This window comes from Coturnix japonica, chromosome 4, assembly GCF_001577835.2.
Source record: "Coturnix japonica isolate 7356 chromosome 4, Coturnix japonica 2.1, whole genome shotgun sequence".
Taxonomy (NCBI): Eukaryota; Metazoa; Chordata; class Aves; order Galliformes; family Phasianidae; genus Coturnix; species Coturnix japonica.
This window is the reverse complement of record NC_029519.1, coordinates 4118004-4135343: the sequence shown is the minus strand read 5'-3', so window position 1 is coordinate 4135343 and position 17340 is coordinate 4118004. Positions and strand designations below refer to the sequence as shown.

At 40.7% G+C, this 17340-nt stretch overlaps 1 protein-coding gene across 3 annotated transcripts in view; it reads left to right on the top strand.

Annotated features, from left to right (window-relative positions):
- Nucleotides 1-17340, top strand: part of MAP7D3 (MAP7 domain containing 3) — an 88872-nt gene that overhangs the window by 58805 nt on the left and 12727 nt on the right. For all 3 annotated transcript variants that reach the window (XM_015860287.2, XM_032444179.1, XM_015860289.2), the window contains 8 exons: nt 4113-4214; nt 5050-5130; nt 6285-6448; nt 9049-9163; nt 10098-10130; nt 14755-14856; nt 16690-16788; nt 17178-17276. In XM_015860287.2, coding sequence (XP_015715773.1) covers nt 4113-4214; nt 5050-5130; nt 6285-6448; nt 9049-9163; nt 10098-10130; nt 14755-14856; nt 16690-16788; nt 17178-17276 — 795 coding nt within the window. The remainder of the gene's footprint in view (nt 1-4112; nt 4215-5049; nt 5131-6284; nt 6449-9048; nt 9164-10097; nt 10131-14754; nt 14857-16689; nt 16789-17177; nt 17277-17340) is intronic.

Sequence of the window (17340 nt, the reverse complement as noted above, 5' to 3'; positions counted from 1 at the left end):
GACTTTATTATTATTATATCCCTTCATTTCATTTAGGTGTATTAGAATATTAGGACGTTGGAATATCCTCTCTGCAATAATAGGTAAATAGGGATTGCTGCTACTCTTGTGGAGGCTCACGAGAGATCTCCAATCATAGCTGATGTCATTAGCATTAAAGCTGTGTCTAAAAGCTCTTTAAAGGCAATCACTCCAGGTGGATGTAAGCAGTTTCTGTTTGTTTAGCAGCTAGCAAAGGGACTTCGTAGCTGCCCACCCACGGAAACTTTGTGTTTAAATACTTTTTACATCCAGAATGTGACTGCAATGTGTTCTGCTGGGGAATTTTACTGAGAGCACAAATATTTCAGTGCCCAGCTCTTCCACTGAGAAACATAATGAGCATTCCAAACTTTCCAGTCTCTGGCTTCTTTGTGTCTAGACAGCAAGGAACCGACAGCAATGCATGGCTGCTTGCTGCACAGTGCAGGTGGGATTGCGATGCTCCTGTGTCCTTTATGTAGGAAGTGTCAGGTCTAAAGAGAGGTCACTGAGCAAATAAGCTTGGTAAGCACGACGCAATAAACAGATTAATAACTAATGCCAGGTAGAGGAGGGCAGTGATTGGAGTCACGTTAAACCTTGCGGAGAGTGGGGAGTGTGTGAGCTGGGCAGTGTTCCCTTTGCAGTGCCTTTTTGTACAGGCATATTGTAGTATGGCTTGCACTTTCATTCAGGTTAAGTTTAGGTTGTATTTTCCCTTAGGGAAACATGTCCAGAGGTCAGCCCACGAATGCACCAGCAGCCTTCCTGGTGCCTTGCTGGGGCTGCATGAGCATGTTAGTGTGTCCTTGAGATTGCTTCAGCCGTATCTTTGTAGATTTCCTTATAGGAAATAAGTAGTGTTTTGTTAAATACGGGGATTTTTTTCATGTTTCCAGTTCTTAATCTGAGCATGGATCTTTTAAAGATAAGTCTGAACTTATATTCTTGTAAATGTATCTCAAGCATGTATTTGTTTTCTTCTAGAGCTGCAAAGGAGTGCTTGTGTCAAGCAGTTTTCCAGTGGGATCAGTATTTGTGATGAACCAAAGTCATCTTAAGCTGCCTTGAGCACTGGCAAAAAACAACCAGATTGTAGCAGAGAATTAGGTGCAGAAATGGCCTTAAATACTGCAGTGACAAATGTTGTGGGGGAGAAAAGCACACAGAGGTCATAAAATATATATCCCATGTAGGGAATAAATATAAAAGGAAAGGCTGCAGGTAGAATAAGGGCAGGGCATCCAGCAGCTCTCTGACCTGCTGAGACTGAGAGACAGCAGTGCTGTTTTCGGGAGGTCTCTGAGCTTCCTTCCCATCTGCTGGCTGCCCAGACAGGACAGAGGCCATCTGCCTGCCAGCTGCTGCCGGAGCCACGTCCCTGCAGCCCCAGGTGGGATGGAATTGGGGACAGGAGCAGAGCTTGGAGAGGGGACTGCTCTGCCCATGTTTAATGAGGGATTGCGTCCCAGTGCTGAAGAGCAATAGTGTAAGAGTAAAACCTGGTTGTGTAAACTGCTCAGTGTATGGTTTTGTGTCTGACTGTCTTAACCTGTGTTAATTAACGAGCGGAAATCAGCTTAAAGGGAAATGCACAGAAATCTCAACCTTGAATCCAAACTTCCTGCGTTCCTGAAAGTGTGTGGGGAAACCATGAGGGGAATTGGGGTCTGAGGAGTGGTACTGCAAAGGATCTCTAGGAGGTAGGAAAAGAGGGGTGGAACTCAGTGATCTTTAAGGTCCCTGCCAACCTAAGCCATTCTATGGTGAGAGCCCCTGTGGGACAGCAGTGGCATCTTTCAGATTGACACAGTCCACCAGAGATGTTTGCTGCTAAGTCTGCATTCATTCTACTCTGTGCCTTCCTTATTGCCTTCTTGGTGCCTGCTTTAAACGTTTGGATTTATGTTTAGACTTATAATGCTGCTTATCTTTGAGGAGATCTGTGTGAATGCAGAGGTGGCGTGGGCACCAGCGAGGCGTGCTAAGAACAGCAGCAACCCATGTGGCCTTCAGAGCTGCAGCAGCAGGCAGGAGTGTTAACCCGGTGCAAGGATAGGAATAGAAACCAAGCTGTATTTTTAGCAGCAGCCTCCTCAGGGCATATTGGAAGCCTCATCACTGAGGGAAGTGGCACTGTGCTGTCAGTGGGGCTGCAGGGTGGGCAGGGAGCCGCACACCTGGCCCATGGCCCCGGGTAGCACCCAGTCTAGGCACTGCACTTGCATTCTGTCATACACGATACTGTCCTGCATAATAAACACTGCAACTGACACTCAAAATGCTTTGGCTGAGTATTTCTAGACTGTCTTTTTTTTTCCCCTTCTGTGTCCTTTGCAAGCTGTACTGTTTCTCTAACCCACTTTTCTGTTCTATAGAATCTCCAGTAATTTCTGTAACCTGAATTATATTTTTAAGTTGAACTGATTGCCTTGTGGATATGATACGTTATTAAAAGGTGCCCTTCTAATCATAAATATCATTCACGTGTTTGCATTTCATTTTTTTAAAGTTTCAGGGAGTACAATGAAATCCCTGTGTTGGTCCTTACTAGGACTTGGTTGCTAGAAACAGCCTCAGAGATGCATTGGGTGCAATTGAGGAAGATTTTTGTTTGGGGCTGCAATGGGAAATGAATTCAAGACATGGCAACAGCTGCAGGTGACAATTTAGAGTTGCTGAATAAGCATTGTAATCAGCATTTATCGCTGACATCACATGGGATTAAACACTTGGAGGTGATTGTTCTTGGCCGTGACCTTAGGAAGGATTATTGCTGTGGCTGAACAAGTTGTCATGGCAATATATGAAGGGAAAGAGGCTCTTCCTTCCTCCTTTGCTGCCTGTATTCCTCTATTAAAGAAGGAAAGCCTGAGATCCTTGGCAAAGTTTTGATTTTTATTTATTCCAAAATAACACCAAATTCTGCTATTCATTCTTCATGTTACAGTTTAAATTGTGGTTACTTTTGTAGATTCTGTGATGATGATGCCAGCACATCACTGGAATCATGGAATGGCTCAGGTTGGAAGGGGCTTCAGGGATCATCAGGTTCCAGCCCCATGGCCCCAGCCAACCTGGCCTCAATACCTCCAGGGATGGGGCATCCACAGCCTCTCTAGGCAGCCTGTTCCAGCACCTCACCACCCTCTCAATGAAAAACTTGCCCTTGACATCTAATCTAAATCTCCCCTCTTCTAGTTTAAACCATTCCCCGTTGTCCTATTGCTATCTACCCTATTGCTTTCTGCTGTTTTACTGGTGTAACGGCTTTCTCTGCAGCATTTCACCTTCATACCCTGAACGGGGACAAAATGAAAGCCAGATACTGAAATAAAGCAAATCTGTGTAAAGTGATACAGCAAAAAGTCGCTCTGACTTCCAAATGGCTTTCGTTATTTAGTGAAACTGATACGCCTGGCGTTTTGTTTCTGTGTGATTAACTGGGAGCCATAGCCCTGCAGTTCTCTGTACACACCTTGGTAATGTGCAGTAAGGTGAATTGGTCTCTCCGCAATTACTCAAATGATAGTTTTGGAGTCTTAATTTATAATGAAAACTTATTATTGAGGACCCCATTTCAGTTGTATGCTGTAAGCATTCCCTTATAGCTTACTCCATACCACTAACCCCCTTCCTATTCTGTGTCATGAAATAATGAAAGATGCTCAGAAACTTCTCCTTGCTTGGGTCTCATCAGAGTATTACTCTACCAGTGCTAACGGTCTGTCATATATTTGCTTCAGCCAGCTAATAGATGAGCAGTAGGAAAGAATTTTTATTGTCAGTCTCGTCACTCTACTAAATATTTTTCCCTGATAAAAATTCACTATTAAATAAGTTCATTTTTTTTCTTGAAGCTGTTTTTCCTACACGTTATAAAGCATAAGCTTTTGTCTCTGCTGATCTTGCAAATAAAAGCCGTGCTACCTCCAGAGTCTCATTGGGAAGGTTAAGGGATGAGCAGTCTTAATTTAGTTATTTAATAAAACTATCTGCAAGCTCAAATTAGATTTGATGCATTTATTTTATGTATTTAATGAGTTTTGGTTTTAGAGATTGTGTTAATATGGAATGTTTCTTTCCTGCAGTTGCTGCAGCCCAAGCCATAGCAGATGAAAGAAGAAGCCAAAGTGGTGTCAGCCCTATTGCAGTCCAGACCTCAATAAACATAAAGACAGCAACTAAACCAGGTATAGTTATTGGTCATTGTTCTTAAGAAAGTATTGGGCTCATAGAGAGAGTTACTGGGGAGGCGGGGGGAAGAGGGGAAGGACAGGAACACAAAACTTACTTTAAAGAAGTTTGATGCTGTTTACTTGGGAGATCAGAGCATAATGTCCCTTGTTAGATGGGTCACAGTCATTGAAGGTATGGTGATGGTGACATCTTTTGGTTAATGGCTCTCAGAGTTCGACTGGTGACATTGCTTATCATTCCAGCAGGGTTTCACAATGAAGATGAATGCATTCTTGGTGTTCTGGGATGCTTACCAGTTCACTTCTGGCTCAAATTCAAGTGTAACTGCAAAGACTGGGGCAGTCTTAGTTCTGCTTAGCCTGCAAAGCAGCTGTCCTGCAGCACTTTGAATTTGGCACGCTGCCCAGATAGAATTTTCCTAGATTCCTGTATTTCTTGATAGTAGGAATTAATACGTTTAAGAGTGAGGATCAGAGCTGAATCTGGAATAAGTGTACATTCTCACAGCACTTCTGATGTCTGTTCAGGCCTTCTATTGACTGTACGCAGTAGCCTTTTGATCTGCTGTACGCTTTCTGCTGCGCTTATTAAAAACATAGGATTGACTGGAGTAAGGGAATGGAAAGAGGGAAAAGGAGGCTATTCAGCTTCTTGTGAATTTTCCATTTGAGCACTTTGATCTCTGTATAAAGCATGCAGTGCTTTTCTGGTGAGTATCCCTGAGAATGCTCTATAAACCTTTCAGTAGGAAAGGCTCAGAATACTTGACATAGATTTCAGTGTTCAAAATAACTGACAATTACATGTCTTCAATTTTTCTTTGGACAGTGATAGATGGCTCCACTCTAAGAACAGAAGAAAGGCAAAGACTGGCCAGGGAGCGCAGAGAGGAACGGGAGAAGCAACATGGTATTTTCATGTACAACCTTACATACAGTTTCTGAAAATCTTTGTGATTAAGTAATAGTTTATTCTCTTACTCTTTGTTCAGTCACTTTTTTTTCCAGTTTGCTGGGGATAAACAGCATCATGTCCATGGGATTGTTTCATTTACCATTGGTGAACCCGAAAGAAGCTAAGAAACTGAGACTTTGAGTGGAAAACTCTCACCCAATTTCATACTGCTTTTGATGTGAATCTCAGTTTATATACATGCAGCAAGAGATAAAAGGTTCCCAGTAAGGCCTGCAGTTCATACTCAGTCTTCCAGTTGCTGAGGAGCATTCTTTTTCCTGGCCTGCATTTCTGTGTTGCCTAACATATGAGCTAAGACATATGAGTGGGAACAGAGAGAAAATAGGACCAGGGCATACGTGTATTTAGAAGTAGTTTAGGAGCCTTGTATGTAGATAGTACAAATGCATTGTTAATGTAATTATCTTGTTTCTTGGCTCATTTCATCTGTCTAGCCAAAGCAAATACCTTTGCTTTTTGTCCAAGAAGCTGAAGCTTCCTGCTAAGCTACACAGCTGTACCTAGGTGGAGGCTGTAGAGGATAGCACTGTTCTTACTATGACCTCAGATGTGATATACCTGCTGGGTTTTCCTATCTCATCATGCACTGCTTTACATCTTTTTGTTATAACTTAAAAAAAGAGAGAATTGCAAAATACAAAATTCTACCCTTTGATACTCAATTATTATTTATTAAGATTTCACTATTAACGATGGTAAGAAAGGTGTGTGTGTATAATACAGGTTATATACATATCCTGACTTTGTTGTCTGGACTGTGAAGTTCGATGGCAGAAAGCATTCAAATTCATTGCCATCCTGCAGACAGAATTAAAGGTATCTCTGACATTGTGCGCAGTCATCCAGCACTGCTAGCTAATCTTGGTGTATGTTTTGTTTAAGGGAGGGACGCGTTGAGGTTCAGTGAGAACTATTGGTGATAGGTGGATGGTTGGACTGGATGATCTTGTAGGTCTTTTCCTGGTGATTCTGTGAAGGGATGATAATTTTTCTTTGTGGTAGTTTTGCTTGGTAGTCTTTTGCCTGTAATCTGTGTTGTAATATCTATGAGTTGTTAAGTTTGATTTCATTTTTTTTCCCCTTTTCAGCTGCCAAAGAGTCACAAATACTTGAAAAGGAGAGAAAAGCAAAACTCCAGTATGAAAAACAGTTAGAAGAAAGGCAGAGAAAGCTAAAAGAACAGAAGCAGAAAGATGAACAACGGAGAGCAGCTGTAGAAGAAAAGAGAAAACAAAAAATAGAAGAGGAAAAGGTATTATGCTTTTACAGAAGCTCCTGCGTTGTGTTCTTACTGTGCTCTGAAGTGATAGAAAGCCATGGGAATGCTATGTATGTACAGTTATACAGTCAATAGGTAAACAAGTGTTTCATATGAAAGACTATTATGATAGAAAGACAATCTATGATAAATAGAAAATACCAATGTCAAAAGCTTACTGTAAACTCCACTCAGAGTGCAGAAAAATCCAGAGAAAGAGATCCTGCCTTAGTGGTGGTCAGCCCTTAAAGGAGATCTGGGAGAGATGGAGCCAAGCTCCCCCCTTCCAGTAGCACAGCTGAATTACCTTCACCTGTGTAACTCTTGTTACTTGATTATTACTTTGGCCTTGCTTTGGTTGTACGTAGACCAGCGTAGCAGTGTTGGAGCTGAGGAGCTCATTGCAGGTTTCATAAAGCTGAAAATAGAACTAAATACATCATAATGTGCCTTCCCCTTTGCTGAGTAGGTCTGCTGGTTCACATGAAATGTGATGTAGTTATGAAAGGGTTGATTGCCCGAAGCAGTGTGTCAGAAATAAAAGCATAACACACACATACACACATACTTTTATAAGCCAGCTGGGAGGACTTGCAGTGGGTCACTGATGGTGTAAGCTTGGCTGGGTGTCTTCTGGGAGTCCAGCTGTTGTTACACTGTTCTAGGGGTTGGGAGTTGGGTTTTTTTTTAATCTTTTTTGTCTGGCAGTGTTTTACTGGTGTTTCATTCTCTGTAATCAGCTTCTGGGCATGTTCAGATGGATATTCCATTTGAACTTCATGGAATAGTTTACATTGTTGATGAATAAGCAGAAATGTTTGGAGTGGGCCTTGACCACAGCCGGGTGTAGTATTATCTTTTCAAGCACCTGCTTTAAGCATGTAACATCCATTGTGCTTCAAGAGGTATGCTTCAAGCCTACAGTACGTTTATTCTTGACATTTATAGGATGGTGGGTGTGTTTTAAATAGGCATGGTTATAAGCAATGGTAGTACTAGCTGATGAGCTTTTGTTTGGGTTAACCTTGTGTTATACTTGGTCCCTGGAAGATGGTGGTCTTGTACACAGTTATACATCTGGCAGGTAAGATGGTGTGCACTTGTCCTTTAAACCAAACCTCTTTTTCAGCTAAAAAGTGAAAACAGATCTTGACATTTGGACTCTGACATTAGAGAATAATCGCTTTTAAATAAGCTACCTTAAGGCAGTCGTTGTCATCAAGATATCATCTACGCTTGTAATTCAGCAGATAGAAGGGCATCAGAAAATACACAGTCTGCCACATTCTTATTGGATACTTTAGCCAAGTCTCATTTCATTAATCACTTTCTTTAGATAATGCAAAGGAAGCACAATCACAGACACTGTGGAAATAAGTAGTTCTCTGTCTCAGCCAAACTTGAAGACAATTAGGCATGGCTAGAGCTGAGATACCTGTCTTAAAACAATGACTCACTTATTCATACAGAACCAATTACATTGGTATCTTGATAACTGCTTTTCTTTTGTTCATAAAGCAAAACTTATGTCTTTAACTGTGACTTTCAAGTATTACTGCACAGCAGATAACTCATGGAAATATAATCTACAGGTTCCAGAAAGATTATGTAAGGGCTAGGTGGTTTGGCAAGGAAAAGCCTTCTACATTTATCTTTTGTCTGTATATGGAGTGTATCCTTCCTTCTAAGCTTCCTTTGGGTTACACAGTGACTGTGACAGTCTGTTGTGAAATGATGTTGAAAGAAGGTGAAAGTCTTAGGCCTCAGGAGGGGGAAACTTTTTGATAATGAGTTCCCTTGGCATCTGACTGTAATACATCAGCAGTAAATGCTGCTTCAAAAGATCGCTTGGGATGTGACTGTTCCAGTGCAGAAATCTGTTGTTGACACAAGTATAGAAAGCTGGCTGTTGATGGAGAATAAATGGTCCAGCATGGTTGCAGTCCAGTTTTATGCACAAGGGCTGAAATTCCCACGCTAGTGCTTGTTGTCCTGGAGGCAGGAGAGCTGTGCTTGGTACTCTGTCCTGTCAGCAGTGATCGCTGTGGGCTGCAGCTGATCAGTGTTTTATGCAGTTTTCCCTTCACATCTTGCTATTTCTGGTTTTGCTGTATTTGCATTAACGTCAATATCTGTTAGTACTCAGGTCAGTGTTTTGTGTTGTTTTCTGAAAATACAAATAACCTTTTTCTTAGAGCTGGTATTTTATGCTGGACAATTTTAAGCACCTCTTAGAATGAACTGCAGAATGTAAATTTAAAGAATAAGCAATTCTTTTTGTTCAGTTAGACTGCATCCTCATTTAGAAAGTAAGTAGCGCTCTTTACTGAATAGGAAATCTGGTGGCTATTTTAAGTAAAGAGTAGAATAGATTATCTGTGCTTTAGCTCAGCCTAATCATGTTCACAGTTTTGAAACCATTAATTGCCATTAACTTTTTTTGTGCGATAGGTTTTGCAACAACAGCAAAACAAAACAAAAGAACAGATTGTAAATCTTGCTGAGGAAAGAAAAACCATGTATGTTTTGTCTTCTGGCATACCTGTGCTTTATGCTTACAAAGATAGCTTCATAGAGGTGTTGTTTATTAACAGGAGAGACACGAAGCAGCTCTGCATCGTACATTGGAACGGAGTCAGCGACTGGAAACACGGCAGAAGAGATGGTCATGGGGAGGATCTGTAACTCCAGATTCAGAGAGCAAGACAGGTAAGTAGCACCTTTCCTAGCATAGCTAGTTGCAGAATATTACGGGCATGAGGCAGGTGTAGTGCTGGTTATAGAGACCTGAGGATCATTTCCTGTCGTGGATTTTATAACAGGATCCATGGGTAGGTTCCTATTTGTACTTATCCTGAAATACAGCTGAGATGTGGAGCTGGTTTTGACTTTGGGAACAGCTAAGTGGAAATTGCATGGGAAATATATACCTGGCTGCCTTGCATTGGTAGTCCCCACACATCAGATAATATATAATTTAAAAATAATTCCAAGTCCTTCATTTGCAATATGTATAATGGCGTGCTAAGTGTGATGATAAACATGACCCGAAAAAGTCATTCTGTTGTATTCCATCTAAAACGTTTTGAACACGACATTGGCCATTGCAGAATGCCATCTGGTTGTTTGAATGACCAGTAATGGGCAGGGAGGTGCAGTGGGCAGTGTCTGAGCTTCCTGGAGAACAGGTTCTGTCCTAGGTTAGATGATGCGTTTTAACAGTTTCTAATTGAAGCTCAGATTGATGCATGCTTCTCACAAGTGACTGGTTTTGCTTGTAAACATTCTGAAATCAAAGCAGCCAACCAGGATTGCATTGGAGGGACCCTTTTATGCACTACCTAGCTGGAAGGCAATAAGTAACTTAAAAATCTGTTATTATCCAGGAATAAAATAAAGCCCAAAACTCTTCAGTTCAGACTATGTCCTGAATTGCTGCGATTGAATCATGTGTTTCAGCTTTTGTTTTTGTGGTATTTTTTTTCTGTCAGCTTGAGTGTTGATGTGTATGTGTGTGTAATATGTTTGAAAGTACTTGTGATAGGAATTGTCATTATGATCCCCAGCTTCCCCATTCTTAGCTGCCTTACGTTGTTTATTTTTATGCCCTGTGACTAAGCTTATGAACCTTCTTCTTCCACAGAGCAACAGACCACAGATGAAGGTGAAACTGGTGGTATTGATTTCCAAGATGTTCTTTTTCTGTTGTCTTACACTCTTACACTGCTAACCTTTTAAACTTGAGTTCTTGTTTCTCTGAAACTAAAGAGAACCGTCTTCGTGTAGAACTTTTCCTGGATCTTGGCCAGCTGTACAACGAATGTGATCCCTAAGTGGAAAGCAGTCCTCTATGTTTTTAACTATCCCTCCCAGCTAATTAAACTACAGCTTAAGTCATGGCATCCTGAGGGAATTTTGAAGGAGAGGATATGAGCATTTGAGGTTTTTAAAGATGATGTGGGGAGGAGAGGAGAAATTTGACCATAAATTAACAGAGTAGTTTAAGCTTTCCTTTTAAAATGGGAAAATTTTAGTCTTTTCATTGTTTCCTAATTTTAAAAAGTGGGCATTGGTTTAATTTTTGTTTGTGGGATTTTTCTCTGTTGGTTTTGTTTGTTTTTAACCAGTGATTGAAGTAACTGTTGGAAAATCAGATGATTTTTTGCTAAAACACTGTGGAAGGGAATGGGTCCTGTGTGAAGTTTCTTTTTCCATGAAGGGTTTTGCAAGCCAGATTCGTCCTGTTGTCTGAACATAAGTCTGTATTTTAAATGTATTTTCTTCATATTCCTACGTTTGCCAGTGTACAGACTGAGCCACTCATAGAAACCCTTTGGAACAGTAATGCATTTGTGAAGACCGTATGTTTAATATGCAGTTATTTCATGTAGCTGGTTGAAGGCAACAGCTCTCAGCTGAGAGCCAGCCAAATCTGAGTCCTGAAAATCTGTGCATGCTCACAGCATTACTAATTCAATGCAGCTGTCTCATAACGCTGACAATATGAGGCTTGAAAATGCAATGAAAGTCTGAGTGAGTATGATTTAACTACCATGGCTTATTCTGGCTGCACAGGAGAAGCACATGCATTTTATTCTCTCATCCCTTTCTCTGCACAGCATGAATCCTTCATTTTCTCCAAAATTAGCCACTTTCACTGTGTTGGTTTACCTGTTAAGCATACGTTCCTTGGGTACATATATAAATGCAATTGCTGTATTTCACATTACCAAATGCCACTGAACTTAGAAAGCAGGATATCACATTTGTCTTGACTGTTTGGAAAAGCACTGTATTTTTTTTCCCGCCTCCTGTATTCTTCTCTATCTTTAATTTTAAAACTGAACTAATTTTAAAGCTAAACTTTGTATCAAACATAAAATAATGCCCTTTGCTCTCTCCTAATTGATGGGAGGAAACAAGTCCTGCCTGTCCTTTGATCGTAGAGGAAGACTTGATCCACAGAGCTGCTGAAGCACATTAAAAATAGACAGCACCTTCCAACAAACATGCTCCTAATGTGAGGATAAACACTTAAGCTGTGCCTTATGCATCATGAAGTAGAAACAGGAAGGGCATCTATGTTCTACTATATGAGACCAATTTGAGTTACTTGGCACTGATCTTGAAGAAATTTGACTGTGGACGTTTTTATGCATCCGCACTGTTTTAAGCTCATATTAGTTTTTAGATTGAGGCTACCAACATACAGCTGTCTTTGCTGGGCTGGAAAATCATGACTGGATTCATTCTTTTCATATTTATTCCTGTTTTAGGTTTGCCCTTTGCTTCTTAACTATCTGAGAGGTTGTTGCTTAATGGTTGTTAAAAATCTACACTGAAAAAAAAAAACCCATGCATGTAGGATGCATAAATCCAGCTAGAGAAAGATCTCTTTCACCTTATATTTGTTTAATGGCTGGAAAGAAAGCCATTAGTTTTGGATTTGGGGAAAATGACACCATATGAGCTCTTCTGCATTACATCATTGTGGCTGGGTAATGCACCTGCTCCATCAGCACGTCTGGAGCAGATTTCAGTACGGTGTTTTTCCATCATCAGTTGCTGTGCGTTTGGGATTAAAGGCTCCATCCCCATTTCTAAAAATGAAGAACACCAGGGGGCAGATTTCAAATGGCCTTTATTTCATGTGCAGTGTAAGTCTTTCTTGTCTTTTGTATTGCTGCGGGGGGGAAAAAAAGATTTTTTTAATATATACAAATACATATATATATATACTACACATACATATACGTGTGTGTGTGTGTGTGTATATATATATATATGATTTTACGGATTTATAGATATAAAATTAGACATGTCCTTCCATGAGCCATGTCAACAGTAATATGCAGGAATGCTGACTCACAAAGCAGCATTTGTGGGTAATAGAGGTGATGTGCTCTGGAAAGTAAAGCCCATGTAATTGGACATTCACCAGCCATCAGCCATTCATTCTGTGTTACGTACAGAATGTGGTTCACTCGGACTGCACTAAACATGCTGCTGATGGCCTGAAGTTTAAAAATTAATGGAAGCCCCAGAGTCAAATGCTACATTAATGACATTGCTGTCAGTGCTGAGATTAAACGTGCTGGGTGTGGGTCTGCCAGAAGAAGTGGCAAGGCTGTGTAATAAAACATCCTTAATGACAGAGCCTTTATAAATGAGGGAGGTTATGTGATGACTGCTGAGCAAAACTCAACATTTGGGCACACCTGGAGACTTGTGCAATTAGAATAGAAATTAGGCTGCTACACACTCTCTTTTCTAAGAGATTCCTGATCCTGGTGGAAACTTGAACTAAGAGGCAGAGAATCTGGTTTTATCACTCCCTATTTTATGCACCCCATATAGGCAGTGTCCTTGCTCAGTGAAGCTGATATTGTGTGCTTCTTCCAGTTGTAAGTTCTAAAGACCTTAGACAATTAATGCTAAATAAACTTGCCTGGGGAAAAGTAAACTCAAATCTCAGCATGAATAATACTTTACCAATTAGTTTTTTTCAGTGAAGTCATGAATTGGTCTATTTTTTTTATCTGAATGGTCAAATATGGACTATTTGAAATCTCCTAGCGACTGTTTACATCATTTCTCTGCTAAGCAGTGCAGTCCACCTTCAGAATTTGTGAACTTGCTTTAGTAGAAATACTTGTCTTTGCTTATTTTTCTCAAGGCAAGATTTTAAGTTTCTGGGTCTCAGTAGATCATAGCCCAAAGCTCAGACTTCATGCAAGTTCTGAAGTCCTAATTTAAACTAAGACGTGTGTAAATATCTCCGTGATGTTAACATTTGACTCCTACGTGCTTAAATTAAGGTTTGAGCTGGGCTTTTTTTTCTCCCCCGTTTCTTTCCCTTCTTTTGAAGCAGCCACTAGAGGGGAGTGTTCCTCTTCACAAACACCCAGATGTGAGCATTACAAGTTCCTGATTTATTGCACATAAAACCTTGCAAGGCTTTTTTAGTTATCCGAGTACTTAGGCTTCATTCACTAAATACCATTTTTGTTGCATTAGAAAAATACCATCTAAACTCAGATTTTAGTTTCTTAACTTGAATGACCGGAGATTCCTCTTTTTCCTTCTTACTCCTTTATTCACTATCACAAGAGCTTTCCATTTCTTCAGCTTCAACTTCAGAATGTTAGTTTCCCTTCACATGGCTCTATTGCTTTATGAGGGAGCCCCGTATCTCCTGGTGTTTAAGGAAATGTGGGTTGGGTACGTGAACCACAAGTGCAAGCAGAGGCAGGGATATCCATAGGGACCCTGTGCTCTTGCTGTAAGGAGCTGCTGTAGCTTGCTAGCCAAGGGGAAAAGAAGCTGCCTCTAGTGAGTAGTGCTGCTTTTTCCTTTGGCATTACTAATGCACTAATGAGTTCACATTAATCATCTCTGCAGTTCATTATGCCAGCAAAATCAATTCTTTCTGTTAGATGTATAGAATTTCTCATGTTTATTATGCTGCTCCTCATTGCTTTATGTGCATTACTGTTTTCTACATAGTGAGTTTCCATATCAATAGATGTATGCTTTCCCAAAGTTTTCATGCTCTGGAGTAGTTTGAAGTTAAAAAGCAGGTCTTTATCAAGCTAGTGGTGAACCTGATGTTTTTGCAGTATGAGATGTGATATTACACATGTCTGTATGCGCTTGTATGCACAGATAAATTAGTGCTTCCCAGTACAGTTGTTTCAGAAGAGCTGGGAGGCTGCTAGGAAACATGGGCTTAAGGAATAGCTTTTTCAGAAATAAGGAGATTCTTAAAATGAAGCAGCTCTTGAGGAGTAATTGGAAATAAGAATGCTTTCTTGGCTTTCTTCAGGACTCGCTTTCATCCTTCCAGAAGCATTTGTTTTGGTTTGGTTTTGTTAACTAGCGAATGAATAGCTGCTCTGACAGAACCTGAGTGGGAGTTAGGAAGGAAGAAATCACTGTTGTTCAGGGTGTGATGTTCCTTTCCCTGTCTTGCAGTCTGGTAACAGCACCCAGCCTAAGCAGTCGTTTTGTCTTTATGTGTTAGGAGCACAGGGCTTGAAGTCTCTTTGTTTGCATACACATGTTTAAAACTTTGGCTTTATTCTGCTAGAACTCAGTGCCTTTTCTGTGCATGTTACATCTGATGCTTATTGTATCAAGAACCTTCAATGGAAGTAAAAAACAAACACTTCTGTTTCTCATTAACCAAAAAGCTGAGGTACCCTTCAGGATATAATACTTCCCAATCTGCCTCAGGAAACCATGGAAGGTTCTTCCTTAGGTGTGAAGATGAATTCTAAAGTAACCACTTCTTTACGCAGCCAGCAAGCGGTCCACCTCCACAGCAAACCTCAAACCAACAGACGCTACCATGAATAAACGTTTGTCATCATCTGCAGCACTTTTAAATGCTTCTGATCGAAGTAAGTGTTTGGGTTTCTGTTGGTAGCAGGCGTGTGCTTACCTGTTACTAGGGAGGAGACGGGAGAAGGAATGATGCTCCTCTTCCTCCCTTGCTCTGTAACTCAGTTCCTGTTTTCATCTCAAATGCTTTTTAATGCGATTTTTTAATCCAGCCTGACTGTTCAGGGGTTGCACCCAGTTGATGTGATCTCTGTTTAGAGGAGAAGAGTGACGGTAAAGATTGCTGCTCTTTGTTGTTTCATTTAATTATTTCTGTAATCACGTTACTAAAGTCCAATCTTGGTGAATAATTGATTTCCAAATCATTTCACATACATTTAGAGGGTTGCATGCCTTAAGTTACATCCTCAATTTTCAGCAAACTGAAAACAGTGCAGAGAACAGCTTGACTTGTTCTATTAGCCAGCTCCACCCATTGGACTGCCTGTGTGGAGGGAAACAATCAAATTCATTTTGGGATCTTTCTTTTGTGCAGGTCCTGCACTCTGTAAACACGTGCTTTCTTTTTAATCTTAGAGTTTTGTTTGAACCAAATAGAAAAGAACGCATGAAATGGGATTTTTTTGGGGGGTGGGAGTAGATTGGTTTGTTGTGACTTGCAGCTGTAGTGTGGTTATGGCCAGGTGGGTGTACCTTACTGTGCTAATGCCAAGGAACAGAAGTGGATGACGAGCACTATTCCTTTGGTTTTATTTTTTAAGGGATATTTGAACGTGTTTGCATTCTAAGAGGTTTGCAGCAATTTCAGTGGATTCCAGTTTCATTGGAAAAAGCTTACTGTGGATGTGCAAGCTGGCTATGCTAGAAAAACCCTTACTAAGGGTACCAAGGGCACAGCTGGCAGTATTTTTGCAGATTCAGGTTGTAAGGTGATGCAGCAGAAAAACTTGCATTTGTTCATTCTATGTATGGTGGGGAAACTGGTAGATATATATCCATAGTGACACAGCTGCAGGGGCTGTCTCTGAGTCACTGGGGACTGCTTGCAATCTGAAATGATTTTGGTATATAATGTCTGCAGGGTTCAGCACTGGGTATGAGTCAGAAACAGCCCTAGAGTACAAATTAAGCACCTAACAAAGGAAGCCGGTAATTATCAGTTAAATGGAATTGCTTTCAAACTTACTTGTCTACCTTGAGATCCTTTTTGAATCTTTGTTTGCTTTGGAGAGGAGAAAAAAAGTAATCTCAAGTGGTTTGAAAGGGAAGAAAATTGGGGAGAACTTCTGAGCTCTTGGATCAGCTGGGCATAGAGGGTGACAGGCTGACAGATTTAGATCACAGCAATTCTGTGCTCTTGGTCTGGTAATCTGAAGGAAATGTTTGTTGAATGATGACCAAATTCAAATAACAGAGGAAAAATGTAGCTGCAAAATTGACCAGATTGCTTCTGCCACGTGTATGGGAAGGTGGAGGGATGGAATGCAGAAATGAGAGACAAGCTTGCCCCTGGATCAGTGGAGGATTTCCTCAGTTGTGTGCTGTGTATGTGCAGAGCTGAGCACTTTGTTTCTCATTCTTACACTGAATATGAGCAGCAGCTTTTTTTTTTCTTAATTATTTATTCAGAGAGGCATACAACGATGACCTTAATAGGTCAAACACAAAGTCCGTATGATTGGCATCCTGTATCTATGATAAGCAATGTACAAGAGTAAAAAGAAATAATGCTTATATGGAGTAATTCTTCCCTGATCCAGTTTTTCTGCTTCTGAAGAATCTATAGTACGAAGTGACTTAATTGTACTTCTGTATCTTAGGGTGCTGGGGCTGGTGCTGGAGGGGACTTCTCATCTTTCTAATAACATTAATCAGTGCACTTTCACTTCCAGGTACCACAAAGCGAAGCGCCTCATTAAACAGACTGAATAACAAAGTCCCTCTGCACTCTCAGCAGTCAGCAGTCAAAGGTTCACAGGTGGAACAGAAAGGTGCTAGAAACAACGTGGTCTGGAGGATTGGGAGGCATAGATGGGATATTTGAACTTGACTTTAAGCCATGCCCCAGTTTCGCTGTACCTGTTTTTACTCCTGCTTTCATTGCTGCAATGCACTGTGGCATAACAATAGTTATGAGCATTCCAGTGCCAGATACTGGGTCACCTCCTATAAATCATTATTGCTCTTAAAAGTTGGAGGGTGGCTGGGGGGGAAATAGACAAATGGTAGCCAAGCCATTTAGCCTATGAGAAGCTACTTCTTCATAATGATAGATCAGTGTTTGTGGTTGATTTCTTGGCAAAAGCAAAGCATGGGAATGGCAGCTTAGAAAATTATGTATGTAAGCATGTTGTTAATGTTCCTTACGCTTGGTCTCTAGGAGGAGCAGAAAAGAAGAGGAGCACATCTTTGAATAGAATGAGTAGTAAACCCCCTTCTTCTCCTGATCTAGAAAAAGTGAAAAAGGAAGAAAAAACAGGTGGTTGTTTCATAAAGCTGAATACTTCTATTAAAACCCTTTCCCAGTAAAGTTTGGGTAGGAC